The sequence below is a fragment of the Panthera leo genome, chromosome D3 (assembly GCF_018350215.1).
Source record: "Panthera leo isolate Ple1 chromosome D3, P.leo_Ple1_pat1.1, whole genome shotgun sequence".
NCBI classification, from domain to species: domain Eukaryota; kingdom Metazoa; phylum Chordata; class Mammalia; order Carnivora; family Felidae; genus Panthera; species Panthera leo.
This window is the reverse complement of record NC_056690.1, coordinates 71976761-71992835: the sequence shown is the minus strand read 5'-3', so window position 1 is coordinate 71992835 and position 16075 is coordinate 71976761. Positions and strand designations below refer to the sequence as shown.

At 39.2% G+C, this 16075-nt stretch overlaps 1 protein-coding gene across 1 annotated transcript in view; it reads right to left on the bottom strand.

Annotated features, from left to right (window-relative positions):
• The window catches only part of DCC (DCC netrin 1 receptor), a 766352-nt gene extending 766035 nt beyond the window's left edge, over window positions 1-317 (bottom strand). The window contains exon 1 of the mRNA XM_042909706.1: window positions 293-317. Within this exon, the coding sequence (XP_042765640.1) occupies window positions 293-317 (25 nt within the window). The remainder of the gene's footprint in view (window positions 1-292) is intronic.
• Window positions 318-16075: the final 15758 nt, after the last annotated feature.

Below are 16075 nucleotides of genomic sequence, written 5' to 3'. Positions count from 1 at the left end.
TATTTTTCTTTCCCTATCTCTCCTCTACAACATCAACTCGAAATCACCTTAAAATGAAATTCAGAGCTTGCTATTCCTCTACTTAAACATTTCTGAAAGTCCTGTTGCAGGGATCCTCAGGTCCTGAATGTGAACCACAAGTTCATGATCAAGCTTTCTGGCATCCTGCTCTGCATCCTATGCCTTGATCATCATGCTGAGCCACAGGAGCCCCCTTTCTGCCTTTTGAACTCACCACTCTACCTACCTGGAATGGTCTTCCAAAATTTGTACCTGATTAATTCCTACTCACCTTTTGGTTTCAGCTTAAATATCATTTCCTCTGAGAAAATTTTCCTGACAGATCTGCAAATGAAAAGCAGACCTCCTCCCAATACAATTCTCTCTCATGGCATGCTGCATCGCTTCCTTAACAATTTGTAGTAATAGATTTGCTTGTGCGTTTTGATGGTTATATTGATCTCCCCCACGGGACCATAAATGCCATGAGGATGGTTTCTGTTCCTTTATGGTCACCACTTTACACAGTGCCTAGTAGAGGCCTGGCACATTTCAGGAACATAATAATAATTTGCTGTCCAAATGGACGGATGTATAATCTCCCTCCCTGAGCCCTAATGCTTCTTGGGAACTGTCACAAAACTTCCTTCTCTCAATCACTCACTTTGCGTCTATTGTAGGCCCCAGCAAGTACTTTTAACGTTGATTTTTTTTTCCATTTTTCTTTTCAGGAAGGTGTCTATAGTGGGTTGAGTAGTGTACCCACCAAAATTTATATCATCTTATAACCTCAGACTGTGACCTTATTTGGAAATAAGGTCTTTGCAAATGTAATTAAGGATCATGAGATGAAATCATCCTGTTCAGGTGGACCCTAAATCCAATGACTGATGTCCTTACAAAAAGAGTAGAGGACACAGAAAGACACAGACTCACAAGGGAGAAGACATTTGAAGACAAACGCCGAGACTGCAGAGAGGCGGCTACAAGCCAAGAAATGCTAAGGATTGCCAGGAGCCACCAGAAGTTGGAAGACGAGCAAGTTTTCTCTCCTACAGGTTTCTGGGCCAAGTGGGCCTGCTGGCATCTTGACTTTGGACTTCTGGCTTCTACAACTGTGAGCGAATAAATTGTTTTGTTTTGTTTTTAATTTTTTTAATGTTTATTTTTGAGAGAGAGAAAGACACAGAGCATGAGCAACAGAGGGGCTGAGAAAGAAAGGGAGACACAGAATCCAAAGCAGGCTCCAGGCTCTGAGCTGACAGCACAGAGCCCAATGCGGGGCTCGAACCCACAAACCTAGGGATCATGACCTGAGTTAAAGTTGGACACTTAACTGACTGAACCACCCAGGTACCCCAATTTCTGTTTTTTAAGCCACCTAATCTGTGGTAATTTGTTATGGTAAGGCTAGAAAATGAATATAGTGTTCTAAGAGCACTGGTATTATTGTGTAACCACTATGACTTCCTTTCACAAAATTACTGAACAAGAAACCAATCCAAAGATAAGGACCCATATTAATAAGTCAGTTCAAAAATTCATTTACAAGTACATAGAGGAAAAACAGAATCAGAATCTTGGAATGAAAGGGAGCATTACAGGTTATTTTGTTCAGCCTTCCTACAATACCAATGCTCTCTGCAGAGCATCCCTCACAGATGGTTCCCTGGCCTCTGCTAGATGACAGGACACTCACTATTCCACAGCACTGCACAGATACAGAACTCTTAAGGAAAATGGTATATATGCCCTGTAACTCAGCTGATAGACTAATACCACATTGATTGCTGCAGCTGTAAAGTGCTTTACAGTTTCACGGAAGAAAAGCAGCTACAAAGAGTGGTGACTTTGTTTTTAAATGCTGACAAAATCTTGCCTTATTTTTCTTAAAACTAATTCAATTTTTTCAATAAAGAAATAAGAGAAATATCATTCGGTGATATAATTTTATTCAATTATCTCTGTCCAAATCCCTGCAGCAACTGGAGAATAGAGTTAAATTTCATACTTGTGACCAACACTCCAGTCAAATTAAATCAGATCAACTATGACTTATTGAGCACTTTGTTGGGTTTTTTTGGTAAATTTTTTGTTGTTGTTAATTTTTTTTAAAGCTTATTTATTTATTTATTTATGTTGAGAGAGAGAGAGAGAGAGAGAGAGAGAGTGCACGTGTGAGCAGGAGGGGGCGGGGGGGGGGCGGAGAGAGAGACTCCCAAGCAGGCTCTACTTGGTCAGCACAGAACCCCACAAAGGGCTCGAACTCACCAACCATGAGATCATGACCCCAACGGAAATCAAGAGTTAGCTGTTTAACCTACTGAGCCACCCAGGTACCCTGGTAAATGTCTTCTTGAAGCAAAACACAGAGCTAGAAAAGTATGTCAGGCATAGTGTACAGTTCAGTGAATCTTCACAAAGTGAACAACTTGTGTAGCCGACACCCGAATGAGAGACAGGGAAACGTACCAGCATCTCCAGGGCCCTTCCTTCCTCCTCGCAGTCACTGATGCCACCAAGGGCAGAGAGCCCCTCTCGTGACTTTGAACTCACTACATTAAACCGTGCTGGGTTTTGTTTGTTTTTTGTCCCTTTTTTGTGTGAGTATGGTAAAATATACATACTATAAAAGTTACCATGTTAATCACTTTTAAATGCTCAATTCGGTAGCATCAGAAGTTCTGCCTGATTTTGAATCTGTTGTAAGCTGAGCCCTACAGAATATACTTTTATGTATGACTTCTTCCATTTAGCATCTGTTTAAATCAAGTCATGTCTCTGAAGAGACAATAAATAATTGCCTTTTAAGGTATGTTATCCATTGAAGAATGGCACCAATGAAAACTCTAAAACGGGTGGTTTTATGGGTTCAGAGACCCCTGGAAACATGTATTACATTCGTGTCCATTACACATAAATGCAGATTTAAGTCTCTCAAATCACTCCCTTGGTGACCACCTGCACTCTGTGGGCAAAGTTTCACTGTGTGTGGTTTCCGAGCATTCAAATTCTAGGGTATGTGACCACTGTGAGAGGTGTCATGGCTGATCTCTGGGCTGGATGTTACAGAAGCCCTTAAGTAGATGCACCTTTCCCTTTTGGAACAAGATGTGGAAATTCTCTTAATTTAAACCAGAAAGAGGCAAGGAGTGACCTGAGCCTCAGATGCCATAATAGTGTCGATTAAATGAAGGCGACCCTATAAACCTGAACTTATGATTTATAATGTGTGCTGTTTTAAAGGTTCTATGACATACAGTTTAATGACCTAATATAAAACATTTTTATTTAGCTTTATGGGCCTTGTTCCACTAAATATCACATTCCCCTCTGCACCAAAGGTTGTGGAATAGTATTGCTCATCTTGTTTACAGATCTAGACCACTCTTGGCCAATCTGTGGGAGCTCCATTGACTGATGCTCCCTGGGCCCTCTTGCGGTCAGTTCTCATCAGAGAGATTCATCTATGTGCTCGGCTACTTCTTAGTTTGTGTACACAGATGAATAGGCAGATGGCACCTACAGTGGGGAAAAATATAATGTGCTGGTTCACTGTCACTTGTTACCACATTTAGATTCCTACCTAGGAGTCTGTTCTCTGCCCTGTTTTTAATACCCTAGAATCTTCATTAAAGAATGATCAGAAAGTTTTAAAATTAAGAACAGTTTCAGAATGGAGAAATAGTTGCCCATAGTCATAGGCAGAATAGTCACAGGCAGAAAACAGGAGAATTCTCAGAGAAACTGAAGGGAAGTAAAATCACATGCACACATAAGGAGGGCAGCAGGGAACTAGGACATATTCTTTAAAGAGTTATGAAATCATATGGAAGACAGTGTTTGTTTTTTTCTTCCATGACAGCCCAATACAAAATCCTATCTTTATCCCTCTTGCAGGTGAAACCTTTATCTGACAGCCATGCCTCCAGTATGGACAAGGGTAATTGTATGGTGTTCCTAATTGGGAATCATACTTATTTATCTTCACCATCCGTCACACAAAGGACCCTGCCAAGCACAACATTCTGACCCTCAATCATAAGCCACATGTGAGACTACAGAGGTTTCAGTGAGCAGCTGCCACCGCCATATCCTATTACGTCTTCAAGAGCTTCCTTGCTGCCCACCAGTGAGGTCAGGAGTACTGCCCTTCCCCCCACTGTCCATCATTGGTGACAGGTGAGGGAGAGGACAGCCTCCGAATGGTAGTGCCCAAGGAAGCCCAGGGTTCACAAGGTGTAACTGATTGCCAACATGACAGATTGTCTGTTTCATATGCAAAAGAGGAGCCCCTTGGGATCACTGTGCTCTGCAGCAGGCAGGCACAGCCTGCAGGCATGGGGCAGGCAAGCCAGGGCCTGGCAAGGGCCCTGAGGTGGGCTGAATCAGTAAACAGTGAGCTGAGAGCAGCGAAGCCCCCAGCGCTGCATCTGCTCCCTAGTCCTGAGCCACAGAGTGGGAAAGGACTTTGAGAGGTCTATGCCATTCCTTCTTCTTACAGATGAGGAAACAAAGGCACTGAAGGGTGACTACCTGGTTTAGGTCACGTACCTGATTAGTGCCATGGCCAGAAGGAGAACCCAGTTCACCTGACTCCTAAGCTAGAGCTCCTTCTACTGTATTTATGGCCTCCAAACCCAGAAAAAAAAGCAGCTTCCTCAAGAACAAATCAGTACAGTGTCAGTGGGTGACTGGGGGTGCGGATGTCAGATTACACAGACTCTATATGAAGGGGCAAGAAACCTATGCACAGCATGCATATTGGCCTAAGTAATTCAAGGTCAGGAGGGATATTTTAATTAGGAGTAGAGGACTGCAGGGACTTTCAGTAGGCCTCCAAAGTGAGCCTTCATGCAGAATTATTCCATAATAGTAGGAGTTTCCTATAATGGTAATGATTTGTAACACCCATTTGCATGTTCAAATGCCTTAACAAAATGAAGAATTGGAAAATTTTATGTTAAAAATAATTCTTACTCTAAAGAAAGGAAAATTAAAGCTGAAGGGAGAAGAGGGTAAGTGGCATCTTCCCCCTCCAAGCCACCCACTTCCCCAAAACAGCATTTCCGAGAAAGAGAAAGTTTGGGAGGAGGAGGGAGAAATGGAATTACCAGTACACATAGTAACAATTTAATCCTTAATTAACATGTAACCATTGGATACCATTAATGGAATAACCAGTATCTAATAAATAGTCAAAATGTAATAGGAGATGAGTGTATCTATAAATAATCAGAACTCAAATGGATGAGATGTTTATCCAAATTATCAAGAAGTCTTAACTCACTCACCATCCAGATAGGATCATTCTATCTCCCAATATAGCACATTCCTTCCAGTTCAGTACACAACACTACCATTTCTAAACCTTTTTAAAACAAAACAAAAACATTGGTGATATTTAAAAAAAAATGTTATGGAGCTAATTTAACAAAGTTACTACTCTACATCAACTGCTTCCATTCTTGCCTGCTCCCTCTCTTGCTTTGTCTATTTAGCTGATTTTATATAGTTATAAACAAAATGCTTACTGAAATTTTCAAATAATAATGCAATACAATTGAAGTCTGTCCCGAAGGTGCACTTCCTATGAAATGTTACAGTGATTCCTCAGGGTTTAAATGCTACCTTGCCGTGCACCCTAAGGCCAGACAGACTGGTTTAGCATCTATGCTCTACATCCTACTAACAGTATGTACTCACCTGCTAAATGGGATGGGCATTCGCATGGCATTTATCATGTAAGTCTGTTGCAATGAGTTTATATATGACACATATAAAGTACTTAGGACTGTGTCAGGAACATAGTAGTAGTTTAGTGGTAGCACTTAACTAGACTAAAAGTCCCCAGATGATAGTTTGTAGTCTTAAATCAGAGTCCAGGCAGTTAAATACTCCTAAGCCCTGCTCTCTTTACTCAGTGTTTTCATCTTCCTTTCTTTCAAGTTCCTGCATGAACTCATAACAGTGGTCTGCTCCGGTATGGAATATGTTTTGATTATGCACATCCGGCCAGCAAGAACCAAGGACCTCCTTGTATTGCACTTAGCGCAGTGCCACATGCAATTACAAGCTTACCACTCCCATTCTGATGATAATGACAATGACAGTAATGGCACCATTGATAATGGCTAAGAGATGACAAATAACCTGAAATTCAAAACTTGCCCGAGGAGGGGCCACCTCTCCCTAGCTCTGGGCTGAACACAATGAAAATGATCATCTCAATCATGGATGCAATTAAACACTTCCCTGCAGGAAGCTGAAAGTAAAAGATCCATTAAGTACATGGGGGCTGCCCTGGGGAGTATTTTGTGTCTTTTCATGCTGCAGACTGTGATTCAAAATATTAACAGGCCATTAAGCACCCAAGATCCCAACGGGTGCCCAGGTGACCAGAGTGGTGCCTTAAACCTTTGCCCTAATTTTGCTTTTGGTGTTTCTATTTTTTGTTCTCTCTCCATTTTTCTCTCTTCCTTGTAGAAACAAAAGTTCAGTTTTGAACAGTTCACTGGTTTCCACTGTTTTATTGAACTCCGTGACTGCTTGATATGAGTCCTTGGTCTTGTTTTGCACAACCATGTAAGCACACATTAACTACTGTCCTTTCTCCCTTACCTAGTTTGTGACAGTATCTGAATATGAGAAATTAAAGACAAGGTGTGCAGGAGGAAAGGCCTGACCTAGAGAAACTGAAAGAATGGTACATCTGTGTCCTCATGGCTTTCGGTGTTCTCCATTGCCAGAGCTTTCGCAAACATTCTGGCTAGACACCGAAGTGACTGTATGTCCCAAATGGCCTCTCTCTACCACTTAGGAAAATTAATTCAAAAGTCCAAAAGATAGACTGGAGTGTGCCCAGTGTCCCTTGGAGGACAAGCATAAAGGATGAGAGTCAGGCCGACTCAAGAGCAGCAATGGAAATATGTTTCAGTGGGTAACAGGCTCACATAAATTCAGCAACTCATGATGCCCTGAGCCTTTGAAACAAAATTCTCTTTATGGATCTCCCCTCTGCCTCTGCCAAGCAGTCTGCCCACAGGTTTAAAGCAGACCAATTAGGATATCAAATAACATATGGATAAAATAACATTGATAACTATATAACACTGGATTATGAAAATGAAGAGAACCAGCATGAATGTTTCAGAAAATCAAGCTTCTCCATGGGACCTGATTATTTTCTATGAACTGTTGATACTCGTTTCAGCTCCAAGTATATGTGTAATATTGAGGATACTTAATATTTCAGGATTCTTACTTGGAATATGAACAGAATTATACCTTATGATAAATCACTCCTGTATTGTAATAGACTCATTTTTCTCATCTGTAAATTGGGGCATAACATATACCTCATAGGGTTATGATGAAGACTCAGTAGGTAATCCATGTAAATGATTTAATGTAGTGTTGACATCATAGTGTCATAATTATAAGAATGACAATAAGATAAAAATTACATAGGGGTGTGTGTGTGTGTGTGTGTGTGTGTGTGTGTGTGTGTGTGTGTGTGTGAGAGAGAGAGAGAGAGAGAAACTGTGCTGCCTAACATGGAGAATTTTGAAACTAAATTTAAAATTATTCGGTGGGGAAGTACTTATTTGACTTTGATGCCCTTGTTGGTCTTCCTAGTTGTGTGCAAGACTTGTTGGTTCAGTGAAATTTAAATACATAGAACAGGCTTGTACTTATCAGACATGTAGAAAAGTGAGCAATTTCCCTAAGCAGGTATGAAGAAAATAGTAGTGCATGGGACACATGCTATGCCATTGCCACAACAGACCCAAAACATGGCATCTTTTCCCATGCCTGCTTGCTGGGTGAGAAGGACAAATTGAGCCTGTGGTAGGACAGCAGCACCTCCATCATCTCCTAAATAAAGGCAGCAAAATCAAAGGTGCTGTGATTCTTACAGACATCTAAATCTATAGCCAACTTAAAGTCTGAGGGCATACCAACAGCCTTTGTGAGTAAAGATTAAACTTCAAAGACTAGAGGTGAACCCTTATGACAGATCTATAGTGAATTAATTATTTCAGTTATCATTCAAAAAAAGTTTATCGAAGGCCTTCTATGTATCAGGCCATGTTCTCAGCATTGAGCATACAGCAATGAGACAGATAAGGCATTCACCCTATGTTCCTTATTGTCCAAAGAAGGGAACCAGTCAACAACAAATAGAGTTATAATATAACAGCAACCACTGTGTTATACACATTTATACAAGATCACAGTATAGAATGACTCCAGCAGGGGTAGGCAGTGCTTATTTTAGGTAGGATGATTTTCCATCCGGCATACAATTAAGTCTTAGCTTTCCTGTGCTCACTGGCAGAATAAAGTTATTCTGTTGGATACCAAAGATCTCTTTCTGAACAATCACACAAACTCTTCTAGAGACCAGCTTCTCTCCTCTGTAAGCCTTTATTCCCAACCAACATCCTTTCTCCCCTCTTTCTATTCAGGATGTGTACGTTAGGGGTGGAACAGGAAAGGCTCATTCGGGAATACAAAGCAGTGAAATCTAAGGTTAGTTAAATCAGAGTAATGTCTCTTTTCTATATTCTAAAAGAAATACTTGCTTCATATAGAGACTTTGGAAAATACAGTGAAGTATAAAAAAGAAAATTAAAATTACAGTCTCATGCACCAAGAAGATTACAAATAACACGTTGGTGTGCTCCCTGCATATTTTGGTGGCGCTCTCTCTCTCTCTTTCTCTGTCCATCTCTCTTTTGCATGCACACTCACACACACAAGTCACACTGCATATTCCAATTTTTATCTTACATTTTCTTTCAACATTACATCATGAGTATATTCTCATGTATAATAAAATTCTTTGAAGATATTTTAATAGCTGCATAATATTCTGTCCTATGATTATGCCATACTCTAATCAGCCATTTCCATATGGATGGCAAAGTAGACTATTTCTAATTTTTCACTGTTATTAAAAATAGAGCTGCAATCAGCATCTCTCTCTATATATAGATGTCCACATCTCTAATTATTTCCTAAAAATAGATTCCAATGAGAAATACGGGATCAAGTAAAAGGATATCAAACATGGTTAAGGCCTTTGATACAATTGCCAAGTTCATTTCCAGAAACTGGGCCAGTGAATAATCTTACCGACAGTGTCTGAGAATGCCTGTTCCACCATATTCTCAAGAGAGCAAAAATACATTCTTCTTCTTTAATTCTGTTATTCAACAGCACAAAAATCTATCCCCCTGCTATTAAAAATCTTATCGTTTATTCACTAAATTGAAAAAGCTTCTTTAAAAGGATATGTGACCTTGGACTACTTATTTAAACTCTGAGGATGAGGTTTCTCACCTGTAAAATGGAGATAATTATAGGTATCTTGGTGCCTCTCCAAGGTGCCTCTCCAAGTTTAACAACAACAAAGTATCTTGCAGGCATTGTTGTAGGAAGGTAGGGCTGGACAGAGAAAGAATAGAGCAGAATGCCAGAAACAGACTGAACACCAAGTGAAACTTTCTTATGTGAGCTTGTTCAGCACTGGAATTCCTAAGAGTATAACAAGTAGCAGTGGACAAGGGGATAGTTTTGGTACTCAGCTGTACTTTAAAGGTTCCCCAGACCACGGTTTTTGGCCCATTTAACCCAGGACCCTTTTCCTCTAGCTTAATTGAGACCTCAATTACTTTGTAGGTTTGCTGCAATTCTGTGGCAACATAGAATTTTACTGAAAATAGCAAATCATGGGGCACCTGAGTGGCTCAGTTGGTTGAGCATCTGACTCTTGGTTTCAGCTCAGGTCATGATCTTACAGTTTGTGAGACTGAGCCCTGTATGGGCTCTATGCTCACAGCACAGAGCCTGCTTGAGGTTCTCTCTCTCTCTCCCTCTCTGCCCCTCCCCTGTTTGTGATCTCTATCAAAATAAACCAAAAAAAAAAAAATTAAAAACAGCAAATCAAGTTTTTTCTCTCATATATACTGTGTTTCTTTCTAGCTTTTTTATCTTTAGAACACTGTTGTTGTTTTATTTATCCTTAGAACATTGTTGATTCATCTTTAGAATATTGTAGAACATGATCTTTAGAACTGTCATATGAGCCAGAAACAAATTCTTGACCTTTTTCTAAAGCTGAGTTACCTACAGACTCAGATGCAATGACCGTGACTGTGGCTGGGACAGTTCATGGCTGAGACTTGGAACATTTCAGAAAATGTAACAGGGCCTTTTTCTGAAGCACCTTCCCCAACTACTCTGCAGGTTGTCTATGCAAATGAGTGTTGACCTCTTTAGACTCTGGTTTCTGTATTGGATGTGATCCTGTCTCCCAGGGCTCTGAGTTAGGGTTTTTCAAATATCTTAAAGCTATGGAAATTTTACATGTAGAAAGGTATGAGATAGATTTTTTTTGCCAATTCAAGAGTAAGTTAGAGAGATAAGAAGATGAAAAGAGGGCCAGTTATCCCAAATTTTACTTAGTGTCACTCTCTGGGAAATTGTCAAAGCTAGCACCAAAATACAGGACCATTGTCTCTCTATCAAAGGAATGGCTATTAAGCAAATATGTAGTAATAATAATAAATCATATAGATAGGAAATTTAACATTAAATATCACAGCAGAAATAGGGAAGCATTAGTAAGTAACAGTATTATTTCTCCCCCACCCCACCTTTTTTTTCTTGTTTCTCTCCTGGGTCACAGTAAAATAAAGTCCTGCTACTCCCATATCCAGTTTGCTAAAGGACATGACTTTTATGTCTTTCATGCCTGACACCTGCTGTTCATGCAGCCTAGAGACCTTCACTTTCCATTCCCTCCCTCCCGCCCCATCATTTCTCTCCTGTTTAATTCCCCTCCTCATTTGTACCTCAGATCAGACACTATCTCTCCATGACACTTCCTTTGATCCCCTGTCCTCACCTCAAACTCAGGAAGGTATGTATTTAATATCTTGCTCTTCTCAGAGCACTTTTCTCACCACAATTTTATATTTGTTTACTGTGGGTATTTGTTTGTGAGCTCCTTATGGGCAATGCCTCGTATTTTTCATTTCTTCCTCCCAGTGTGTATCATGGTACCCGGTACGAGGCTTGGTGCTTGCGGATGGAGAATGAATGAGTAAACAAATAAACAGATGTACATACAAAAGTACTGAGCCTTTTCGGGCAATGCTTAAACAGAGCTGGCAGCATCCTGAATTGTTCTTGATTAACAAATAATCTACTTTGAGGTAAAGGTTAGACTGGAACTTAGTGATAGTGAAGAGAAATGAACAGGATTCAAAAATAGACTTCCAGAAACTTAAAATGTCAGAGGAAACAATGTTCACAAATAGCTATCAAGAAATAATGGAAGCCTCATTATACTTGCAAAATATTTCACAAAATCCTGAAATATTACCATCATGCCCTAGGTTTTCATAATAAATATAATCATCAAGCGTTGGTCTGTGGGACTCTTCTTGAGAGAAAAATTAGAGTACAGTGAGGAACCCAGGACTATTTTCTAAGACCTGGACCTGGAGTAGAGGCCTGTGAACACATCGGATTATCTGACCAAGACCTTTGTCCCAAGAGTTCAAAATTCCAATGACTCTTTTTTTTAAATACAAGTGTAATTATTTCCACTTTGGGATTCTATTGTTGTTGCTTATATGCCAATGTTACCTTATAACATCTACACTTTAATGAATGACACAAGTTCATCAGAATGGACTTCTAATTGAGACGTCTCTGCAATGTTGTAGCATCCTAAAACTTAGCAGTCAGCTAATGGGGAATCCTTCCTGTCCAGAGGTTACTCAGTGTCCATAGGTTCTTTGTCACAATGATACACTGGAACATACAGTCATTTTAGCCTAGTATGCAAAGAAAGACTAAACTTTGGAGCCCAGTTGTCAAATCCTATGACAGATTTTTAATAAATCAGTGATTAATTCATTTATCATTCAGCAAAATTTTTTGAGTACCTTTCATGTGTCAGGGCACATTCTAAGCAGGGCCCTCAGCTAAGATATCTGTGCACAGACACGCAGCTCAGTATGATACATGTCATAACAACATCTGCTTTTTTAGAACCTTAGTCTAGTGCTCTTTCCACTGGACGCATTCCAGAGAGGCTCTGTGCTTCCTTTAGGCCCCATTTTCTCTTTCAGGCCAATTATCTGCCGAAGGGAAACACTGAACAGAAACCCCACCCTTCTGTGTAAAGACACCAACATGTGCATCAAAAGGACTGTTGTGTCTACAAATGGAATACAGCATATCGGAAAGGATTTTCACAGAAACACTAATATATCTTTCTGTCCATGTCAGCTTCCTTTCAAATACAAAATTCCAAACACCTATACGTAAGAAGCATCAGAATTCCTAATATTCCTGTAGCTAGCTAACCTCCTTCCCTTTTCCCAAAAATTTGTTTTGGGGTTGCTGCCACTTTTATTTAAACCAGTCTGAAAGCCAGGAATTTTCAGGGATCGAAATTCCTATTAGGATAGCCATCTTCATCTGAGCAATTGATAATTACCCACTTCTGTCCCTAAGAGACAGGTAGGTATAAAATATACTTAGAAAGAAATGAGACGAGTATTTATATTGCTGTATGAAAACCAGCCTTATTACTTTATAGTCACACTCAGCATAGCATAATTCCTTAAGGGGATCCTTAGAGACGATGCCAGAGACACAGCTGTGGACACAATGCCCAGGATAATTTCACCACCTGGGAACCAAGTGCCCCAAAGCTTCATATTAAGATGCATGAAGGGTACCAGAGGCATGATTAGTCATAAATTAGGGCCAGAATGTAAATGGCCAGGCTGCAACATATCCTCCAGCTCAAAGAAAAGACATGAGTGAGGCTAAGAAAAAAAAAGATTAAGAGAAAATCCTAAAAGTCCCCTACACCAATAGATACAAAGGTTGAAAAGCCATCACTAAAAGCAAGAAACCATGTGCACAGGGCATTCTGAATCCACAGAATAAGATATAATTTACATGTGTGACACAAAAAAGATAAAGGCCAGCCTGTTTCATACCACTGTGATCCTGACTTGACGGCTGATAGTCCGCGTGTTGTTTATATCAAGAGGGCATGCCGTTTATTTCATTTGCAATGTGGGATTCAGCGCCCAGGTACTTCCAAGGTTCTTGAGCAGAAGCCTTCAATCACCATCTTTGTTTAATAAAGCTTGAACTTCGAGGGTATGAGGAGAACGTCTCTCATAAATGCTAAATATAATTGGAAAGTCTTTATATAATTTTCCTTAAAAAAATTACTGTGCCTCCCTTTGAAAGCCTCAAGTATTTATTTATTAAGTCAGGATCCTAATTTGTAAATAAATAAATCACCAGCTGTCATTTTTTTTAAAACAAATGGTCTATCTATATTATAAGGGCATAGGGCAGATAATAAATTGTGTCTTATAAAAACAGAATATTTTCCTTCAATGTGAGATGACAGATAATGATTACATTTGAATTTCATCATGGACAAGGGTTGCGAGTTTTAAGTGTAGAGGGACAGAGTCTCAAAATAGTATATTTATAAAGCTTTATCCTATCTGTGAACTACTTCAGACCTACTTTTATAGAAACATAGAATGTTAGCCTTACAAGGGGACCCTCAAATAACAGGAAACTTAACTAATGGCATACAACTACCTAGTCTTAGACCTAGTATAAGGATATAGATCAACTATTTCCTACATAGCTCCTTGGTTATAAGTTTATACTGGAAAGGGGAACATGGGAGAGAATATCAGATCCTGTGGATCCAATTAGAGACCCCTGGGCCCTAGTGACTTTCCATCTCTGTCCACAACCTAATCATGAGAAACAGAAACTTTTGTTGTTGTTGTCCAATTGTTTTATCTGTCTAGTTTTTTTCTCTTTCCATTTGATTTCATTTCCTTTTAGTTTTAAGACAAGTCATGTCATCTGAGCACATTTTCCAAAAAGAAGTCTTTGTAACAATCTTAAGGTAACAAATGGACCTGACATTATATATATATACACATATATATACATACATATATATATACATATATATACATATATGTGTACATATATATGTATGTATATATATGTGTATATATATATATATATATATATATGTATATATATATATGACATTAGAAGAAGCAGTGTGAAAACAAAATGACAAAATCCATAAGATATAACCCACATTCCCAGATACATTTTCATGAGCTACCCCACATCTCCCTATCATTTACTTGTCCTCCCTGATGCTCAAACCTGGCTTTGCTTTGATAACTTTGTGTAGAGTTACAGGAGAATGAAGAGGTTAAATAAAAAAGGTCATTTTCATATTGGCAATAAAAATAAATGGTCAATGTTGTAAAATGTCATTAGATAGCCTGTAAGATTAGGTCTGTGAAGAGAGCACCAAATTTGACAACTGGAAGATCAGTAATGATATTTTCTAGAAAAGAATCAGTGGGATGGTAGGGTCACCCAATTATAGGGGGATGAAGAGGGGTAGACTTTTCTGTATAAGAAGGAAAAAAAGAAAGACGAGAGATAGGCAGTAAATAAAGGAGAGGCTAGAGCCAAGAAAGGTTTTTGTTCTGTTTTGTTTTTGAGTAGAAGTGACATAGGTAAAGCCTGTGGGAAAGGAGCCTGTAGAGAATGAGATATCAGAAATTCAAAAGATTAAAAGGCTAAAAACAAACCAAAAAGAGTGAATAATTGATGAAACACTGCAGAAGAGAGAGGAAGGGTATAGTGAGAGTGACTGGCCTTGAATTAGAGAAAGAAAAAATCTCTCTCCAATCTTGGAGGAAAGATAGTGAATGTGGGTGATGATATATATAAGTGTCCATGTATGGAGATAGGTAGATGAAATAGCTTACCACCAAGAACCTCAGTTTTCACTAGAAAGTAGGCAGAAAGTTCCTGTGAGATTTTATGACAGTTGTTACAAAAAAGGGGGAAGGTGAAAATGCCCAGTGTTTTGTAAATGCATCGTCCAATATTGGGGAAGCCCAAGAAAGATGGTGACAATAGATTTGTGGTAGCAAAGATCCTGATAAGCACCTCAATATATGTGGAAGGTAGGATATACACCCTAGAAAACAGATGTTTGCCTTGACTGAAGAATGACAGTTTGCAATGTGAATGCCCCCACAAGGCCAAAGGAGAAAGAATTTTAGGATGACAACACAAAGGGGCTGAGGTGGGTCATATCAGGTCTGGACTAGATGGAAAGAAAAACTTACGAGATTATTTTGAAAAAGTAGAGGAACTTAAGTACTTAGAAACGATAAGACTATTAAACAGAAATATGACAGAAAAAGTAACATGTTCAAGAATTAGAGTGTTATTAATAATCATGTTGTCATGACAACAAGCATAAATAGGGCTAACCTAGAAAAACTAGAACATATAAGAACCATACTCAAGGGTATGAAGAAGACAGTCATTGGACTTGGAAAGATCAAGGAACTTGATGCTGAGGATCAGCATGAGCTGTCCTGCAAACGCTCAGTGAATTCTGGAGAGGAATGACGAGGTGGGTTGACAACTATAAGTAGAGTTGCAGGATGTATGACAGTATGGCAGGAACATCAAAGAAAGGATAATGGATTGAGCTGAAAAGGTAGTGATCAGAACAAGACAATAAACATCTAAAAATAATAAGGACTATTTAATAATTTTGTGTCTCATGGTATAGGAGCATGAGCAGCAGCCATTCAGAAGGGGCACTCTTTCACTACATAAAAATTAAGAGGAGTAAACAAGCATTGATCTCAGGAATATTTTATGACGATCAGCCTCTTCTATCTCTTCTTAAGGGAAAACATGTAACCTGGTATGAAGGGGCAAAATATACTTATCACAGATTGTATTACCATAGTTTATTACAGCATCTTACATTTTCATTATATGTAGGGAGAAGGGAAACTCCCACAGCTTATGTGTGTATTTCCGTATGCTGATAGTTGTCCTGTTGAGCTCACAGAGAAAGAAGCTCCAGGCTATGGCCTTTTAGCACAGTTAAGGAGAACACAGCCATTTTCTGGGTTGTTATCACTATACTCTTAAAGGATAGGTAACATTT